At 48.2% G+C, this 19,289-nt stretch overlaps 1 protein-coding gene across 6 annotated transcripts in view; it reads left to right on the top strand.

Moving 5' to 3' along the window:
• Positions 1 to 19,289, top strand: part of BICRAL (BICRA like chromatin remodeling complex associated protein) — an 834,654-nt gene that overhangs the window by 522,820 nt on the left and 292,545 nt on the right. For 4 of the 6 annotated variants that reach the window (XM_085612825.1, XM_085612820.1, XM_085612819.1 and 1 more), the window contains 3 exons: positions 187 to 290; positions 7,624 to 7,685; positions 7,798 to 7,943. In XM_085612825.1, the coding sequence (XP_085468951.1) occupies positions 187 to 290; positions 7,624 to 7,685; positions 7,798 to 7,943 (312 nt within the window). The remainder of the gene's footprint in view (positions 1 to 186; positions 291 to 7,623; positions 7,686 to 7,797; positions 7,944 to 19,289) is intronic. The other 2 variants (XM_085612824.1, XM_085612822.1) reach the window with 1 other exon arrangement.

The raw sequence follows: 19,289 nt of genomic DNA, 5'->3' as shown, positions 1-19,289 counted from the left end.
GAAATATGAACTATTCACTTTTCCAAAGCCATATTTCATAAATATACATTTATTGTGTCAACAAATATATAACCAGATATTGAAACATCTATTGTATAGATACAAACACTACTTGTAATTATTAATTTAGTACGTTTTTGCTACAAATTTTGTGATGTGAAGTAATTTGTATATGTCTCTTTACAGCTGTGCAAAGCTCTGGATGTAAAATGTTAAAACATCCCCTGGGAATGGCAGTGCCAAAACAAGAAAGGTCTGATGTATCATTGCCTCTGGAATCAGATATGCAAGTAGGTACATGTTAAATGTAAAATCGCCAAATACGTATTAATAAATCAGTCTTACTTTAAATATCTCGTGCAAATGTAATTCTCCATATGGGTTCTCCATTCTTATTTGAAAATGTTTAACCTCCGCCTACTTCCATAATCCCTAACACTCAACAGCAAATATTTTTCCAAAAGAATATGTATAAACGTGTCTGTTTAAAATCACCACTGTGAGTGTGTTTTAAAAAAAAAAAATCATATAAGAAAAAATTGTAGTAAATGACAGACACCTCATTAGAGAGAGATGATACATTTTCATTTCTGGTAGAGACTTATACCTGCAGATTCCTCACCTTTTGAATATATCCAGGCATCTGACTAGATACCGAAAGGTTTCAGCAGTACCATGCATCTCTGCATTGATCCTGTTGCACAAACAACAATTGATGGACAGAATGCAGAACAATGGCATACATTCACCCCAGTACAGAGATCTGGGCCTAAATCCATCGTTTTTTTGCTCACCATGCCATTCCAGTCTGAACCCAGCCATATGCAAATCAGTCTTGACCCTGTGCCTCATGGGAACAGTCCAGCCCGAACTGCAAAGCCAGGTCCTCCCTGGACTGGAAACAAGCATCCTAGGACCGGTTTCGGGGTTTCACCCCTCTTCAGCCAGGATAGCTTGATTCCAGTGGCATGGAGAGCACGGGACTCATGTCTGAGCATACCCGTCCCACTCGGGGTGACAAATGCAAAAACAACAATTGATGGACAGAATGCAGAACAATGCCATACATTCACCCCAGTACAGAGATCTGTGCCTAAATCCATCGTTTTTTTGCTCACCATGCCATTCCAGTTTGAACCCAGCCATATGCAAATCAGTCTTGACCCTGTGCCTCATGGTAACAGTCCAGCCCGAACTGCCAAGCCAGGTCCTCCCTGGACTGGAAACAAGCATCCTAGGACCGGTTTCCGGTCCAGGGAAGGCATGGCTTGGCAGTTCGGGCTGGACTGTTTCCATGAGGCACAGGGTCAGACTGATTTGCATATGGCCATGTCTGAACTGGGGTGGCAGATTGGGCTAAAGAACGGTGATGGATCAAACCCAGATCTGTTGACTGGGTGTGAGTGTTTGATTGGTTCTGATGCTCCGTCCATCACCACCCCCTTTTGTACCGCTTTGTTCGCCATAAGTTGGCAGGGTATGCTCAGACGTTGAGTCCCTTGCTCACTTTGCCACTGGATTCAAGCAAGCCTGGCTGAAGACAGCTGAAATGCCAGAAACCGGTCCTAGGAAGCTTGTTTCCGGTCCAGGGAAGGCATGGCTTGGCAGTTTGGGCTGGACTGTTCCCATGAGGCACAGGGTCAGACTGATTTGCATATGGCCATGTCTGAACTGGGGTGGCAGAGTGGGCTAAAGAACGGTGATGGATCAAACCCAGATCTGTTGACTAGGTGTGAGTGTTTGATTGGTTCGGATGCTCCGTCTATCACCATCCCCTTTTGTACCGCTTTGTTTGCCATAAGTTGGCAGGGTATGCTCAGACGTTGAGTCCCTTGCTCTCTTTGCCACTGGATTCAAGCAAGCCTGGCTGAAGACGGCTGAAATGCCAGAAACCGGTCCTAGGAGGCTTGTTTCCGGTCCAGGGAACGCATGGCTTGGCAGTTTGGGCTGGACTGTTCCCATGAGGCACAGGGTCAGACTGATTTGCATATGGCCATGTCTGAACTGGGGTGGCAGAGTGGGCTAAAGAACGGTGATGGATCAAACCCAGATCTGTTGACTGGGTGTGAGTGTTTGATTGGTTCTGATGCTCCGTCCATCACCACCCCCTTTTGTACCGCTTTGTTCGCCATAAGTTGGCAGGGTATGCTCAGACGTTGAGTCCCTTGCTCACTTTGCCACTGGATTCAAGCAAGCCTGGCTGAAGATGGCTGAAATGCCAGAAACCGGTCCTAGGAAGCTTGTTTCCGGTCCTGGGAAGGCGTGGCTTGGCAGTTCGGGCTGGACTGTTCCCATGAGGCACAGGGTCAGACTGATTTGCATTTGGCCATGTCTGAACTGGGGTGGCAGAGTGGGCTAAAGAACGGTGATGGATCAAACCCAGATCTGTTGACTGGGTGTGAGTGTTTGATTGGTTCTGATGCTCCGTCCATCACCACCCCCTTTTGTACCGCTTTGTTCGCCATAAGTTGGCAGGGTATGCTCAGACGTTGAGTCCCTTGCTCACTTTGCCACTGGATTCAAGCAAGCCTGGCTGAAGACGGCTGAAATGCCAGAAACCGGTCCTAGGAAGCTTGTTTCCGGTCCAGGGAACGCATGGCTTGGCAGTTTGGGCTGGACTGTTCCCATGAGGCACAGGGTCAGACTGATTTGCATATGGCCATGTCTGAACTGGGGTGGCAGAGTGGGCTAAAGAACGGTGATGGATCAAACCCAGATCTGTTGACTAGATGTGAGTGTTTGATTGGTTCTGATGCTCCGTCCATCACCATCCCCTTTTGTACCGCTTTGTTTGCCATAAGTTGGCAGGGTATGCTCAGACGTTGAGTCCCTTGCTCACTTTGCCACTGGATTCAAGCAAGCCTGGCTGAAGACGGCTGAAATGCCAGAAACCGGTCCTAGGAAGCTTGTTTCCGGTCCAGGGAACGCATGGCTTGGCAGTTTGGGCTGGACTGTTCCCATGAGGCACAGGGTCAGACTGATTTGCATATGGCCATGTCTGAACTGGGGTGGCAGAGTGGGCTAAAGAACGGTGATGGATCAAACCCAGATCTGTTGACTGGGTGTGAGTGTTTGATTGGTTCTGATGCTCCGTCCATCACCACCCTCTTTTGTACCGCTTTGTTCGCCATAAGTTGGCAGGGTATGCTCAGACGTTGAGTCCCTTGCTCACTTTGCCACTGGATTCAAGCAAGCCTGGCTGAAGACGGCTGAAATGCCAGAAACCGGTCCTAGGAAGCTTGTTTCCGGTCCTGGGAAGGCGTGGCTTGGCAGTTCGGGCTGGACTGTTCCCATGAGGCACAGGGTCAGACTGATTTGCATTTGGCCATGTCTGAACTGGGGTGGCAGAGTGGGCTAAAGAACGGTGATGGATCAAACCCAGATCTGTTGACTGGGTGTGAGTGTTTGATTGGTTCTGATGCTCCGTCCATCACCACCCCCTTTTGTACCGCTTTGTTCGCCATAAGTTGGCAAGGTATGCTCAGACGTTGAGTCCCTTGCTCACTTTGCCACTGGATTCAAGCAAGCCTGGCTGAAGACGGCTGAAATGCCAGAAACCGGTCCTAGGAAGCTTGTTTCCGGTCCAGGGAAGGCATGGCTTGGCAGTTCGGGCTGGACTGTTCCCATGAGGCACAGGGTCAGACTGATTTGCATATGGCCATGTCTGAACTGGGGTGGCAGAGTGGGCTAAAGAACGGTGATGGATCAAACCCAGATCTGTTGACTAGGTGTGAGTGTTTGATTGGTTCTGATGCTCCGTCCATCACCATCCCCTTTTGTACCGCTTTGTTTGCCATAAGTTGGCAGGGTATGCTCAGACGTTGAGTCCCTTGCTCACTTTGCCACTGGATTCAAGCAAGCCTGGCTGAAGACGGCTGAAATGCCAGAAACCGGTCCTAGGAAGCTTGTTTCCGGTCCAGGGAACGCATGGCTTGGCAGTTTGGGCTGGACTGTTCCCATGAGGCACAGGGTCAGACTGATTTGCATATGGCCATGTCTGAACTGGGGTGGCAGAGTGGGCTAAAGAACGGTGATGGATCAAACCCAGATCTGTTGACTGGGTGTGAGTGTTTGATTGTTTCTGATGCTCCGTCCATCACCACCCCCTTTTGTACCGCTTTGTTCGCCATAAGTTGGCAGGGTATGCTCAGACGTTGAGTCCCTTGCTCACTTTGCCACTGGATTCAAGCAAGCCTGGCTGAAGACGGCTGAAATGCCAGAAACCGGTCCTAGGAAGCTTGTTTCCGGTCCTGGGAAGGCATGGCTTGGCAGTTCGGGCTGGACTGTTCCCATGAGGCACAGGGTCAGACTGATTTGCATTTGGCCATGTCTGAACTGGGGTGGCAGAGTGGGCTAAAGAACGGTGATGGATCAAACCCAGATCTGTTGACTGGGTGTGAGTGTTTGATTGGGTCTGATGCTCCGTCCATCACCACCCCCTTTTGTACCGCTTTGTTCGCCATAAGTTGACAGGGTATGCTCAGACGTTGAGTCCCTTGCTCACTTTGCCACTGGATTCAAGCAAGCCTGGCTGAAGACGGCTGAAATGCCAGAATCCGGTCCTAGGAAGCTTGTTTCCGGTCCAGGGAAGGCATGGCTTGGCAGTTCGGGCTGAACTGTTCCCATGAGGCACAGGGTCAGACTGATTTGCATATGGCCATGTCTGAACTAGGGTGGCAGAGTGGGCTAAAGAACGGTGATGGATCAAACCCAGATCTGTTGACTGGGTGTTGAGTGTTTGATTGGTTCTGATGCTCCGTCCATCACCACCCCCTTTTGTACCGCTTTGATCCTGTTGCACTCCAGATATGGCGTGCAGAGCCTATATAAACGTCGCTCGTGGAGCTGACATCAGTTCCTTTCTTTGAGTTCCACCAGACGTGGATCTGGAGCTAAATCTCACCTCCCAAAACGACAGGTTTTTAACATTGTAAGGACTATCGCAAACAAATGTCTGTGGCATATCCTCACCAGATTTGCCTGTGTTGCCTATGATCGAGCCACGACTCTAAGGCCTGCAGTGACTGAGCATCAATGTGCTCAAAGGCCTTATGAGGCCGCATGGTAAAACTCTACAGGTGGCTTGCTGGATTATTTTGCCCTTGTCAGTAGCAGGCCGACTAGCCTTAGAAAAGATGTTATTGTTACCATGTATGCTGTATTATTTTGTAAATCTACCGGTAGGGATGCCGGCATGAATATTCACGTTATTAAATGCATTACTTGGGATGCTTGCCTGGGGGTCCGGACGCCGCAAAGTAAGCCTCACTAAATTACAGCTCTTGAGGGATGAAGGTGATATGGGGGCCCCAGATTTTAAGGCCCATTGTCTCGTTGTACAACAACAATGGCTATCGTGTTGGCGCACAGGGCACAACCTGTTGGAGATAGGTTACACATTGGAACAGATAGACCACGGCCAACTCTATGGATTGGTGTTTCCAGGGGTGACCCTCCTGCGGGTTGGAGCTCTATTATTGCGTATGGCCTTGACTTACTGGAAACTGGCTCTGAAATACACCACTTCCATTCCACCTTACGCACTGAGTGTTCTGCTAAGTGGCCTTCCTACATCCTCTGGCACGTTAACAATATACAGATTAAGTCCTTGGGAGCAGGGGGGCGAACTGACGGTGGGCTCATTGTTCCTGGGCGGTAAGTTAATGTCATATGCTGATTTTGTGCACACACACAAGCTCCAGAGGCTCTTTTTTTTTAACACATTCTAGCATACTCCGTTATGTACGGAAGCATTTTATCACCAGATGGGAAAGAACCCATCACGCACGAGCTGCTCCAGGCACTACACACCCAAGGGAATAGCAGACACCTCTTACAAATGCTTTATCGTGGCTCAGGGCACATCTAGGAACGCCCCTAACTTCCTAAATAAAACAGATGGGAGACAGACCCCATCCAAGAAATACCAGATGGAGACTAGGCTCGTCTGCTGAGATACCTCAAGAAATCGTCACATAATTCCAGATTTAAATTCATTCAATTCTCCATATTACATAGAGCTTATTTAATGCCACACAGAATTAAAAAAATGTTTGCTACTGTTTCCTCCACATATCCCTGTTGTATAGCTTTAGATGGTGATCTAATAAATGTGCTGCTGACTTCACCCCAACCCCCCCACCCCCACCCCTCCCCCCCTCCACTTGTTGGGCAGATATTTCATCAGCACTGTCAGAACTCGCAGGTCTAAATCAATGGAATTCACAAGCTCTGTGTCTTCTGAGTCTACACCCACGGCCCCGGGGCTCCAAGGTAATCATACACTTTGCTGACATGACTCTGCAGCTTGGGGAGAGACTCATAACGAGACATTGAAAATCCCAGAAGGCCCCATGGGTAGATCAATGGTGGGCACAATGAGGCCTAGCCGAGAGCAGAGCACTCCGACTGGAGAGTACCGGGTCTCCTGAGTCTCTTGAGATGCCTTGATGGAGAGATTTAAAGTGCAAGATATGGCGCCAGACTGAGTAGCTAAAACACACCTCCTTAGGGTAGATGCTTTGAAGCCCGGTGTCCTGTTACAGGCCCCCCACCCATCCAATGCACTCCATTCGCCAAAGGCACTGCAGATTGCACAATGGTGACAATGACACTTGAGACTTATGGGCTTGTCGCCCTTCCCTGCAGTGCTATCACCTACTATTTTGCTTTCCCATTCAAAGCCCCTATAAAGCTTTATACACTTAATATGTGCCACTACATACATATGACCTCCAGTGACGCACTTAGTTTGTTAGGGGGAGGGATATTGTTCAAACTGTTTGCTTCCTTCATAATGCACACATCTGATCAGACTAACTTTCCTTGCAATGCTTTTCTGTATGCTATTTAATGTCTTGCCCTTAGATTCCATATGAGGGATGTATGATACTGTGAAAATTGCAATAAAGTTTGAGTTAAAAAAATAATCAAATATGGGTCTCCTCACTAAGATCACTTTTGGGTAAAGCTTTGGCAGGCACTTTAATCTTACAAATTACTTATACAATTTTTATTTCACTTCTTGGGGTCTGATTTAGAGTTTTCATAACAGAATAATGGTGGTTATATCTTAATGCACTTCTAATAAGGTGGACAGGATATGTGTCACAAGTGTGATACACCAAGCATTTACCAAACTCTTATTCAGGCCCCTAGTTCCGTACAGCCTTGAAAAAGCACAATGGATTATAATCCGAGTGAAACAGGTGTTGGCTGAGCATTTTTTACAGTTGAACATAACTGTTGACTGGATAAAATAAAGACCGAGTATTGTTCAACAGAGCTGTATATTTTTTGTTGAACAAATCAAGATTACTCGTTGTGCACAGAACTGTGTATCTCACAGGATGACAAATCTATTAGTGACCAAACAATATTAAATTTACATTAGGGAGTAAAAACGTATTCTAGCTAACCAAGATGACCTGATGTATTTGTAAACAGAGTGTGCTAGATCAAACGAAACATGCATATTTCCGTAAGAATGATTAATCTATAAGAACTTCTCATGGTAGACGTAACTTTAATAATAGTAGTTTCTTCCTTTACGTCAACATGCATAATGCTTATTATTGTTAGCTAAGCATTAATTCTGGCACTGCAATTGTTTTTGTGGCATAGGTCGATGGACATACAGGGGGAATCAAGAGACCTGCTGCTAAACAACTAACAAAGAGAGCACTGTGAGTTTTCCTTTTACCCATTTGAAATGGCTATCAACACATTTTAATGTTGTACTGGTAAGGACAAATTATTTTCTCTATGGTTCATGAAAATATATTGTTTTCGTTTTAGTAGTCTGCAGCAGCTAAACAGAGACCAAGCACGTGTTGAAGTGCCAGATAAAAAGAAGTTCAGTTCACTGAATGATGCAGTCCAGAGGCTTCTGTCTTACCATGTATTTCAAGGTTCAGTGCCTAACAAGGAGGATTTAAAGAAAGGTACAGTAGAAGTTGTGGCCTACTGTTCATGTTGGTGATTTTAAAAGATTGAAATCTCTTTGAGTCATTGGTAATTTTGGCCACATTCTGATATTATTCTTAGCAAATATTACAATGTAGGGCTCCCATTTTGCCCTTATATCTGTTTATCCTGGATCCTTACTTTATTTCCCCTAAGGTACATCTCAACTTTGTAAACAAACGTTATTGAGTTTTCTGTGGCACTTAGTCTGCTCCACACTTCCCGAGTTTCCTGGAACCGGAGTGACCCCTGCCCAACTACAAGAACTTTATGAGGTTGTGAGATTCAATTTTGGGGTTCTATCCCCTCTCGAGTACTTTCGGGCCCCATGGCTTCAGAAGGATGTCCAATTAGGGATCTGCTGGTGGGTGTGACCTCTTCACCAGTCTGGCCCTCAGAATCCGTTGGTAGATCCAGATTGGACCTGGTCATGACTTCGCAACCTCCTCCAGGGACCAACCTAACGGTGCCGTTCCAGACACAGTCGACGTTGATCCCATCGTGATTTCTGACTCTGATACGGAGCCAGAATGGTGTCGCTCGGCACCAGCTCGGGCACCAACCAGGCCCACACGGCCTGAATTGGAGATGGAGCTCTATTGTCCTTAAAGATCTGTCTATCATCGACCCTGGAGGATGGGTGGTAGTGCTGAACATGTAGGACGCCTACTGCATATCCCCATCCTACCTTTCCACAGGCGCTAACTGTGGTTCACGGTAGGGCAAGAGCATTACTAGTTCGCTGTGCTCCTCTTTGGCCTTACCACTGCCCCTCAGGAGTTCACCAAAGTGATGGCAGTGGTTGAAGTTTTTCTGCGGAGGTCAGGGATCTAAGTTTGCCCTACCTTGACAACTGGCTTTTGAAGGCGGGCTTGCCCCAGACAGTCTTCTCCTACCTCCAGACTACGGCTGACCTGCATTCACTGGAGCTTACTGTCAACGTGCCGAAGTCATGCCTGACTCCCCCTCAGATGCTCCCTTTGATCACAGCTATTATGGATACAGTGCAGTGTTAGCCTTATCTTCCTGAACAGCGAGTCCAGGACATTCAGGATATGATTCTGATGCTTCAGCCTATATCCTGGATTGCAGTGAGGTTCACTCTAAGGCTGCTGGGTCTCCTGCATCCTGCTGGTAAAACATACCCATTGGCATATGCGGGCCCTGCAGTGGGATCTGAAGTCCCAGTGGGCACAGCATATGGGGAAATTCTATGACTTGGTCCAGATATTGGAGGGAACTGCAAAGGATCTACAGTGGTGGCTCGTGGACCGCGATTGGGTCAACAGCAGTCCCCTCTATCTTCCCCATCCAGAGCTCAGGGTAGTGACAGATACGTCACTCCTTAATTGGGGCTGCTATCTAGGAGAGATGGAAATCAGAGGACTCTGTTCTCTGGCGGAGTCTCAGCGTAACATCAACCTATTGGAACTGAGAGCAAATCGTCCTTCATTTAAAGGATTTCTTCCTTCCATCAAGGGAAGGCTTGTTCAGGTGTTCCCGGACAACACCATCCATACCATGTGGTATTGCAACAAGCAGGGCAGCGTCGGGTCGTGGACTCTGTGTCAAGAGGTCCTGCGTCTCTGTACAAGGCTTGAATGTCAGGACATATTCCTGGTTGTTCAACATCTGACGGGCTTGCTGAATGCCAGTCTCTCAGTTGGTTAGTGTGCTATTTAAAAAATCAATATAACATCATCAATGATGTCTTCATCTGGAGGTGGTGCAAGGTCTCTTCATAGATTTGGGAGAAACTTGGTTAGTTCTATTCACCTCCGCGGATAACGTGCAATGTCAGCACTCTTGCGCGCTGGAGTTTCCAAAGCAGCTCTCGCACGGAGACACATTTCGGCTGGATTGGAGCTCAGGACTTCTATACACCTTTCCACGGATACCACTCCTGTCCAGAGTTCTCAAGAAGATCAAGAACGACGAAGCCCAAATCATCTTAGTGGCCCCGGAATAGGCAAGGAGAGTCTGACATCCTGAAATTCTAAGCATGAGCATCTGTCCTTTGATCAGGCTCCCCCATCGGAAGGATCTTCTGTCGCAGCAACAGGGCAGGGTCCCACACCCTAAACTGCACACTCTCCATCTTCATGCTTGGAAATTGAGTGGCAACAGTTGAGGATGTTTGATCTCCCCTACGAAGTGTGTGATGTCATCTTGGCAGCCAGGCATCCCTCCACGAAAACTATTTATGCCTGCCAATTGGACAAACTTGTGGCTTGGAGTGCTGCAAAATCTGTTAATCCTCTGTCTGCACCTTTGTCTGAAGTTCTTTTGTTTGTCTTATCCCTTGATGGCAAGGCCTTGCTTTGGGCATATTTAAAGGGTACCTTTCCACCGTTTCAGCCTTCCTGTTGGTGTTGGACCAACCTTCCCTGTTTAAGTCACCTGTTGAGACTCGTTTCCTAAAAGCATTTCAGCATGTTCCTCCTACACCTTTCGTTATGACCCCATGGAATCTTAATTTAGTCCTAGCCTTTCTCATTTGCTCACCATTTGAGCCGATGCACAGCTGCCCTGTCAAACTGCTGACCATAAAAACCATCTTGTTTGTGGCAATAACATTTACCGAGAGGATTAGTGAGTGGCAGGCCCTTTGGGTTCATCCCCCTATATACAACCTTTTTCCCAGATAAACTGGTCCTTTTTAACGAAGGTGGTTACTCCTTTCCACGGCAGGCAGAACATCACACTGCCTACTTTCTCCCCCCTCCACTCATCCTACCAAGGAAGAGGAGAGACTCTACCGTCTGTACCCAAAAAGAGGGCAGTCATTTATTATTGATCGTATCAAAGCCTTCCGGGTGGACGATCAACTCTGTTGGCTTTACGGGTACGAAGAAAGGCAAGGCTGTTCACAAGAAAACCATCTCCAGATGGCTTGTCCTCTGTATACCAATCTGCTATGCAATGGCTAAAAAGCAGCCCCCTGAGGGCTTAAGAGCTCACTCCACCAGGGTTACAGCTGTGACATGTTAGCTAGATGGGTCCTAGTTCTGTATAACTGTCAGGCAGCTACGTGGGAATTACTGCAGACGTTTGCCAAACACTACTGCTTAGACACTCAGGTCCTATGTAATGGGCGTTTTGCCCATTCAGTCCTTATGGACTTCTCAGTGTAGCACAGTCCACAGACCCACCTCCAGGGAGAGGTTGCTTTGGTATTTATTATAAGGTAAGGAATCTGCGGATAGAAGTCTCTATCAGATGAAGAAGTTAATTCCTTATTGACCCTCCCATCCTCCCTGTTCTGCAAACTGTATTTCACTTAACATTGAAGAGATACTTAAGGACCTTATTTTAGCACAATAGTCATTCCATCTCAGTCTGGCTCTGTGCTTCTGGTGTGGAAAAACAGTCAAGAACTGAGGTCAGCATGCTGGGTTATAGGTATCGTGCTCGTCACTTCTGGCGTAGATGACACTACGTGGAGCCGAACAACGCCACCTCAAAATTTCCAGATCCACTCTGACGTCTGGGTAATATTTCACGGTAAGAAATCTGTGGCTAGATAGAGTCTCTATCAGATAAGGCATTACCAAAGGTAAGTAACTTGTTTGTTATCTCCTTACGTACTGTCATCGCCCTATAACTTTGGATCTATCATTGCGTTATACACTCTCCTTGGAGTTCATTTTTGGTGGAAATATCGAAATATCATGTCACATATGTAAATTGATGTTTCCTCCAACTGCGGTCAAAGAAGATGGAGTAGCACAGTTGTCTGAACGTCATAAACGTGTGCACTGAACATGTATATAATATCTTGCTCAACTGAGGCCATAGAAGGGGAGTGCGAACATTGTATATCATGAACTTGTGTGCACTGTCTCTTGATCGGAGTTTAAGGAGAAATGCATATGAACTGAACGAGTACTGGTAGCATGAAAACTAGACCTTATTGGATGCATGCCATTGATGCCAATTTCTTATTGGAGTGTTGTGTAGTGAGCGCTTGCTTACCTTTCGTTGTTTCGTGTGTCAGTACTTGAGACACGGCTAATTTGACTATCATGTTCACTTTAAACTAAAGCGGTGATTGACATGCCAGCCCTCTACATTTCGCATAGTGTGAACACATAAATATAACCTTCCTGGTTTTAATAAAGCATTTAGTTTCAGAATGAATGTATCATTTTTCGGGGAGCATCTACTTTTCACCATTGTTTTCCTGTACCTCTTTCACCAAACACATTTTCTTGCGCCCCAAGATTGAACTGTGAATCTACTATTATAGAAAACGATTGCCCTTATTTTAGCTTGTAGCACCTTTCTGATTGGGATAGTGGTTGGATTCTGCATTTTCTCATGTAGTTTGCACAAAGCATAGATTGTGGACTCTACTTTAGATTTCATTTTGTGTAAATGTAAAGTTGCTTTGCCCGAATCACTCAGCCAGCACCCAAGGTAATTATAAGACTTTGAAACAGTTATTGTATCTTTGCCCATGTGTCATTTGAGGAGTGTTTTTTTTGTGCAACTCCCGAAGATCAATACTTTGGTCTTTTCTGGATTTATTGTAAGTTCATTGATCTGATTGTAGGCGTTTAAAGCGTCTAGTCCCCTTTGTAGTCCAATTTTTGTATGGTCCATCACCACTTGGTCATCCGCGTATTGTAAAATTTGTATTTTATTGACTCCAATTTTTGGGACTGCGAGGTTGGCGTTGTGGAACGTCTTCCCAAGGTCCGCTGTATATAGATTGAAAAGTGTTGGGGCAAGTACGCATCCCTGTTTTAAGCCTCGATTTGTAAGGCACTTTTTTGTTGTAGTGTTGTTTGCTAGTTTAACTTTGATCCAAGTATTGCTGTATAACGAAATGATGGCGTTGAGAAGGCCTGATGGAATTTGCCAATTGCGCAATTTGGACCAAAGCTTACAGCGTGGCACCCCGTCGAAAGCTGTTGAATAGTCAATGAAGCATGCAAAGGCTGGTTTCTTATTTTTCATGTTTGCTTGCTGACTTAAGTATGATATGGCCATGATATTATCGATTGTCGAACAGCCTTTGCGGAAACCTGTTTGATAGGGGGAAGGATTTCATTATCTTCAACCCATCTGTTTAGTTCTGTCAACAGGTTGTTAGCATAGGCTTTCGCTTCGATGTCCAGAAGGGCGATTAATCTATAGTTTTTTGGTTCTGTTTTGTCGCCCTTCTTCTATATGGGTTGTAAGAATGACCCACGCCACGAGTCTGGCACCTTGGCCTGTAGTCGGCATTATTTGAATAGGTTGGATAGGACGCTCCCCCAGTATGTTGGGTCTTCCCTAAACATCGCTCCAGGTAAGCCATTAGGTCCTGGTGCCCCGTCTTTCCTAATCTTTTTAACTACTTTTTCAACAGTTGTTACGTCTTGCTCATTGCTCATGGCTACATTAGTGGGTTCCACTGGGTTGTTTGTGCTCGTTGTATGGCCATCCATGGACCTTTCGAGTTCAGTGCAACCTTCCTTTTCCACATAAATTTCTGCCACATGACTCAACCATGCGTCGGCTTGTACTGAGTTACGCCGATCTACTTTATCATTATCCAACTTGGCTATATATTGCCAGAGTTGTCGATGTTTATAAGGTTTTGTTAACTCGTGGATCTTGATCCATTCTTCATCAAGCTTATTTTGCTTGAGCGTCCATAGCAATTGTTTCCGCTCTTTATTGCAGTTCGTTGCACTTGTCCAGTGTTCTTTTCGATCCTGCGATCTTGTGTGCTCTTATTGCCTTGTTTAGGTTGTGAGTAATGACACTCAGTTTTGTATTGGTTTTTTTTTTTTTTTTTTTTTTTTGAAACCGTTTATTACAGGTCTTAAAAGTATACAAGTATGGGCCCACAACCTTCCGGCCGGCCGCTAGCAATGGTAGGAACACACGACATACATTTATGGAACACGTAGTATTACAGGAGGAGCATTTCTCATTAGATAACAATGTCAAAAGCCACAGCATCCAGGCCCCATTATGCGGTTTCATTTTAAATTAAGAACAACAAAAATTAAAACCACACCCACAAGGCAACCCACAATCAAAAATAGCAGCACGTGCTCCCCAAGAGGGGGGATCCCAACTATACACAGAAGTGTGAGGAGGGGGAAGAGAACAAAGCGATGACTGGGGGACCCCAATGCCCGGCAGCGGGGGAACGAGTCGGCTAAGGGGATGGGGCTGGCGAGGGATCAGGCAGCAGCGGTGGCGCGCAGATACCCCCTCGGTAGGCGTTCCAGGGGCCCCATACTTTCACCCATGTCCCAGGCTTACCCCTCGCCACATACACCACTTTTTCGCGAAACATGCACCAGTCCATGTGTTCTTTCCAGGCCGAGACCGTCGGGGGCCTCTGGGATCCCCACAGTTGAGCAATATCACGCTTGGCTATCATATATCCCAGAGTCACCCACCACGTCTGCGGCGCTGAGTAATCAGTCGGTTCCCACACATTCAGCAGGCATCTCCTCGCTTCAGGCAACAGCGCCACATGCGTAACCAGTCGCAGCACCTCATGTACACCACGCCAGAACCCCTCTACCTCCGGGCACTCCCACAAAATATGCATAAAGGTCCCCGAAGCACCACACCCACGCTTACACAACCCATCTCCAGCATAGCCCATACGCAGAAGCTTTGGCCCCGTCATGTAGACCCGGTGGAGTATCTTGAGCTGGACGAAGCGGAGGCGAGCCGGTATGGCCACCTCCTTCGGGGAGGCCACCGCGGAGGTCCAGTCCTCGTCGTCCAACTCCAGCCCGTCGGCAACCCAAGTCGCACGCAGGGCAGTCAACAGGCCCGAGCGGTCGTTTATAAGCTTTTTGTATATAAGTGAGATCGTGCTGTCCGGGACGTGCCCATCCAGCATTCTATCTTCCAGGGGGGAATATTCCGGGATGGAGGCAACGTCCGAGAAGACGGAGCCCAGCGCATGTCGGACCTGCAAATACCGGAAGTATTCACTGCCTTGCAACTGAAATTCCGTCTGCAGCATATCGAACGTTTTAAATCCTCCCCTCGTCCAAAGATCCCCCACTTTACTGATACCTATTATGTCCCACTTCTCGAAGCCCTTAGAGGTCCACAGGGAACCTAACCGCTCGGACGCGTATAGTGGTGATGCCCGGGTCAAACGGTCCTTCCACCCCATAGCTGCATTGGCCGCGTGCCAGACTTGCACCATGACACGCGTGGGGCCCGTCAGACGAGCGTCGGGCGCGCTAGAGTAGAGCGCTCGATTGTAATCGCCACCTGGCAGGAGCATCTTGTCCATTTCAAATGCCGGGTTTAAGGCGGGCCCATAGAGGCCGTGGTTAATGGCAGCGAGCTGGGAGGCCCAATAGTACCGTTTAATATCCGGGAGGGCAATCCCCCCGTCAAACCATGGGAGCGTCAGCTTGGCCAGAGCAATACGCGGCCTCCCGTCCCAGAACAGGCGGCGTTGCAGACTCTCCACCTCACGGAAGTAGCGCGCCGGGACCAAGTCCATAGTGTTCTGCAGAGCGTACAGAAAGCGCGGCAGAGACATCATCTTGAACAGTGCCTCCCGGCCGAGCGGCGAAAGCGGCAGGCGCCGCCAGCGTGCGACATCTACCCGCAAACGCTGGAGGGGGGGGAGCAGATTCCGTTCATACCGGGCCTCCGGGTCCAGAGTAATGAAGACACCCAGGTACCGAAATCCCTGCGGGGCGATCTGGATCGGACAGCCCCGCGGGAGAATAGGAGCCTCCCCAGAGAGAACATACACACACGATTTAGCCCAGTTGATGACGAGACCGGAGTTACGACCAAACGAGTGTAAAACATCAACTAGGACTATAAGCGATTTACGTGGGGAGGCTAGGTACAGAAGGATGTCATCAGCGTATAGGGATACGCGGTCCTCATACTCGGGGGTCCAACGGAGACCACGGATGGAAGGCTCCCACCGCAGCCACTCCGCCAGGGGCTCCAAGGCAAGCGCAAAAAGAAGCGGCGACAGGGGACAGCCCTGTCGCGTGCCCCGGCCCAGCTCAAACGGGGCCGATACTCTTCCGTTCACGACCACCTGCGCTAATGGGCCCGCATACAACAATTTGACCCAACTGATAAATCCTGGGCCAAACCCGAACTTCGCAAGCATCGCCCAGATGTATGGCCACTCAAGCGTGTCAAACGCCATGGTGGCGTCTAAGGACGCCAAAATGGCCGGCTCCCGTATAAACGGGACGCGCGCAAGCACCCCATGCAAACGCCGCAGACTAAGGGCTGTATTGCGATGGGGAATAAAGCCAGATTGGTCCTGATGAACCAGATCTCCCACCACGCCGACCAGCCGATTGGCGAGTACCTTGGCGAGAATTTTGGGCTCCGCATTCAGTAGTGAGATAGGCCGATAGGAAGTAACCCGATCCCGAGGTCTCCCCTCCTTGTGGATCACCACAATTGAAGCCAGACGTTGGTCAAGCGGGAGGGAGCCCAGCGAGTGGGCCGCGAGGAACATTGCGCGGAGGTGAGGCGCCAATGTATCCGGTCGCAGCTTATACAGCTCGATAGGGATACCGTTCGGGCCCATGGCCTTGCCAGAAGCGACAGAGCGTATGGCGAGGGCGATTTCGTCGGAGGTGGGAGCGGCGTCCAGCGACACCCTGTCCTCCCCGGACAGGGAAGGCAGCGCGATATCCCTGAGCAGAGCACGGGAATCCTCTTCCGAGCAAGAAGAGACCGGGGAATACACCTCGCGGAAATACTCCGCGAAACAGGAGACAATTTCTTCTGGCTCAGTTACACATACACCATTCGTTTTCTCAATCAGCGGGACCACACGATTCGCTCTCTCCTTTTTATCCAACCACGCTATCAGTTTACCAGCCTTATCACCCACATCATACAGTCACCCCTGTTGCTCCCTACTGAGGCCCCTGGCCGCCTCCGTAACGAGGGCCCTATAAGCCGCCTGCTTGAGCTGGAGGACATGTAATGCAGCATCCGTCACCCCATCTTCTAGATTACCCTCCAGCTCAGCTATTTCAGCCTCCACCCGGGTCACCTCCTCCCGCTCGCGCCTCCGGGCGTGGGAAATAAGGGACAGGGCCTCCCCTCTAAGTACTGTTTTGAAGGCCTCCCACAGGGAGATAGCTGAAGGCACTGACCCCACATTCTCCTCAAAATAGCGCTGGAGGGATTTAATCAAGTCAGCGCGAATGGTGGGGTCGCGCAGGTACCAGGAATTGATTGGGACCACCCTACTCTCAGCCCTCGGAAAGACATCAAACTGCAACAATAGCGGGGAGTGGTCCGAGATACCCCGTGCCAAATGGCGCACCTCCCCCACCCTCCCGACATGGGCCGCCGGGACAAGGACATAATCAAGCCGTGAGAGACTACCATGGGCCCCCGAGTGGAAAGTGTATTGCAGCTGCGTGGGATGTTTTAAGCGCCAGCAGTCCACCAATCCCAGTGTATCCAAGAGGCCGGATAGCCACGCCTGTGCCCAGGGGAGGTCCCTAGGGGGGTGACGATCCACAGTCCCAGAAACCACCGCGTTGAAATCCCCCCCCACCACCAGAAGCCCCCCCTGAAGGCCAAGGAGGAGGCGCCCCAGATCTGCAAAGGTGGTCGACTGCAGCCCCGGTGGGACGTACACTGACACAAAGACAACCACTTTGCCCTCCATTCTCCCCACCAAGACAGTGTAACGTCCCCTGTCGTCGTGGAGCACCTCATCAATTTCTAACGGGAGCGAGTTCTTTACCATGATACCCACACCCCTCGAGCCTGACGTGAAGCCCGAATGGGCCACGAGGCGGTAGCCACGCCGATTCATGGCGCAGAAGGAATTGCCAATAAGGTGTGTCTCCTGCAGGAAGACCACATCAGGCGAGAGTCGCTTCAGATACTGTAGGACCACACCTCGTTTAATCCTGTCCCCCAGTCCATTGACGTTCCAAGACAACAAAGTTAATTCCCTACCCCCCATCATACACAAAAACCATCATTCGTCCCCCCCAGTTTTGTATTGTTATGCACGGTTTGTATGGTAGTTTTCTCTTTTGGTTTAGGCTCAGCTTTCTTCAAAGCTTTTTTCAGGGCAGTGGTCCACTCTGACCAGCTTTCCATGTTGGGCTTAACCCCGGAGTGATTGCCTGTGTATTCTTGTTTATTTTCCAATCCTTAAATGCCGTCGCCTGATGCTTGTTCCATTTTATTCTTCTCACCAGGGCCTGTTCCTCAGTGCCTGTCGATTGGGCTACCGTGATGATTCTTTCCCGTTCTTTGATAGTGATGTTCAGTTCGACCTGGAGTAATGCGTGATCGCTAGTGTCGATCGCTAGTGTTGTCTGCATCGATTTCAAAGTTTTTCGCAGGCAAGTTGGTTGCATAATAAAATATAGTCGATTGTGGAGCAATTCTTGAATGTAGTTTTCCTTCGGTTTTTTGAGTCTGAACTTTTTAATAGATTCTCGACTGAATTGAGGTTGTAATTTAATAAAAAAATTATTAAAAATTCTTTCAGCGTTAGTTAAGTGCTTCCTTTCATACTGCTTTGTTCCCAAGTAGTGGAGATTGAAGTCCCCCACTAGCATTTTCGCCGGTGACCGGTGTGTACATAAAATTTCCTGTGTTTCTGTGACATAGGTTTTGAGGCCTCTAATTTCGATTGACCTGATACTTTTAAGTATACATTTATTAAAAGCAGTGAGACGCTGTCTTCCTTGTCCTTTTTTCCTTCAATTGAGAGTGCCTGCAAACTATGAGAATCAGTGTTTATAGTCCTTACTGTTAGTTGTTTTGCATGCTTAACATAAGTCGGGATCCCACCTGATGGTCTTTCGTAGTGGTTGTGTTTAGTGGCTAATTTATGGAATCCAGCATATCCTTCCAGGTGTACTGGTTCTGTAGCCCAGGTTTCTTGTAGGCATATGATGTCGCCCTCTAGCAGTTTATTTATTGCAGTGAGTTGTTTAAGAGCTTTTCGTAATCCTGCCACGTTCCAAGTGACAAGTTTGAGGGTGTGTGGTGTCTTTTGAAGTAGCCTTGATATGCCGGTATTTGCCGATGTTGACAATTTTATATCGGGCTGCACCCGATGGTCCCCTAAAGAATCAATAATGTGCTTTTTTTGCGTCAGGTATGATAAGTGCTACTCTGTGTGTCGCTGTTGGTCCCCTTGTTAATCTCCCGCATTGACTTTTCTGGGGGTACATCTTCATTTATTATTCTGTTTGTGGTTATTTCCCCTGTGTTCTAATTGATATACTTAGATTTTTATAATTCCAATCTGATTGTGTATTCGAGGTGCCTTTCAGTATACTATGGGGATGTTCCTTTGCTTTCTTTTTGTGGTTGGCAGT

The sequence above is a fragment of the Triturus cristatus genome, chromosome 6 (genome assembly GCF_964204655.1).
Source record: "Triturus cristatus chromosome 6, aTriCri1.1, whole genome shotgun sequence".
In the NCBI taxonomy this organism is placed as follows: Eukaryota; Metazoa; Chordata; class Amphibia; order Caudata; family Salamandridae; genus Triturus; species Triturus cristatus.
Note: the sequence above shows the minus strand (reverse complement) of the source record. Positions and strands in the feature narration are given on the sequence as shown.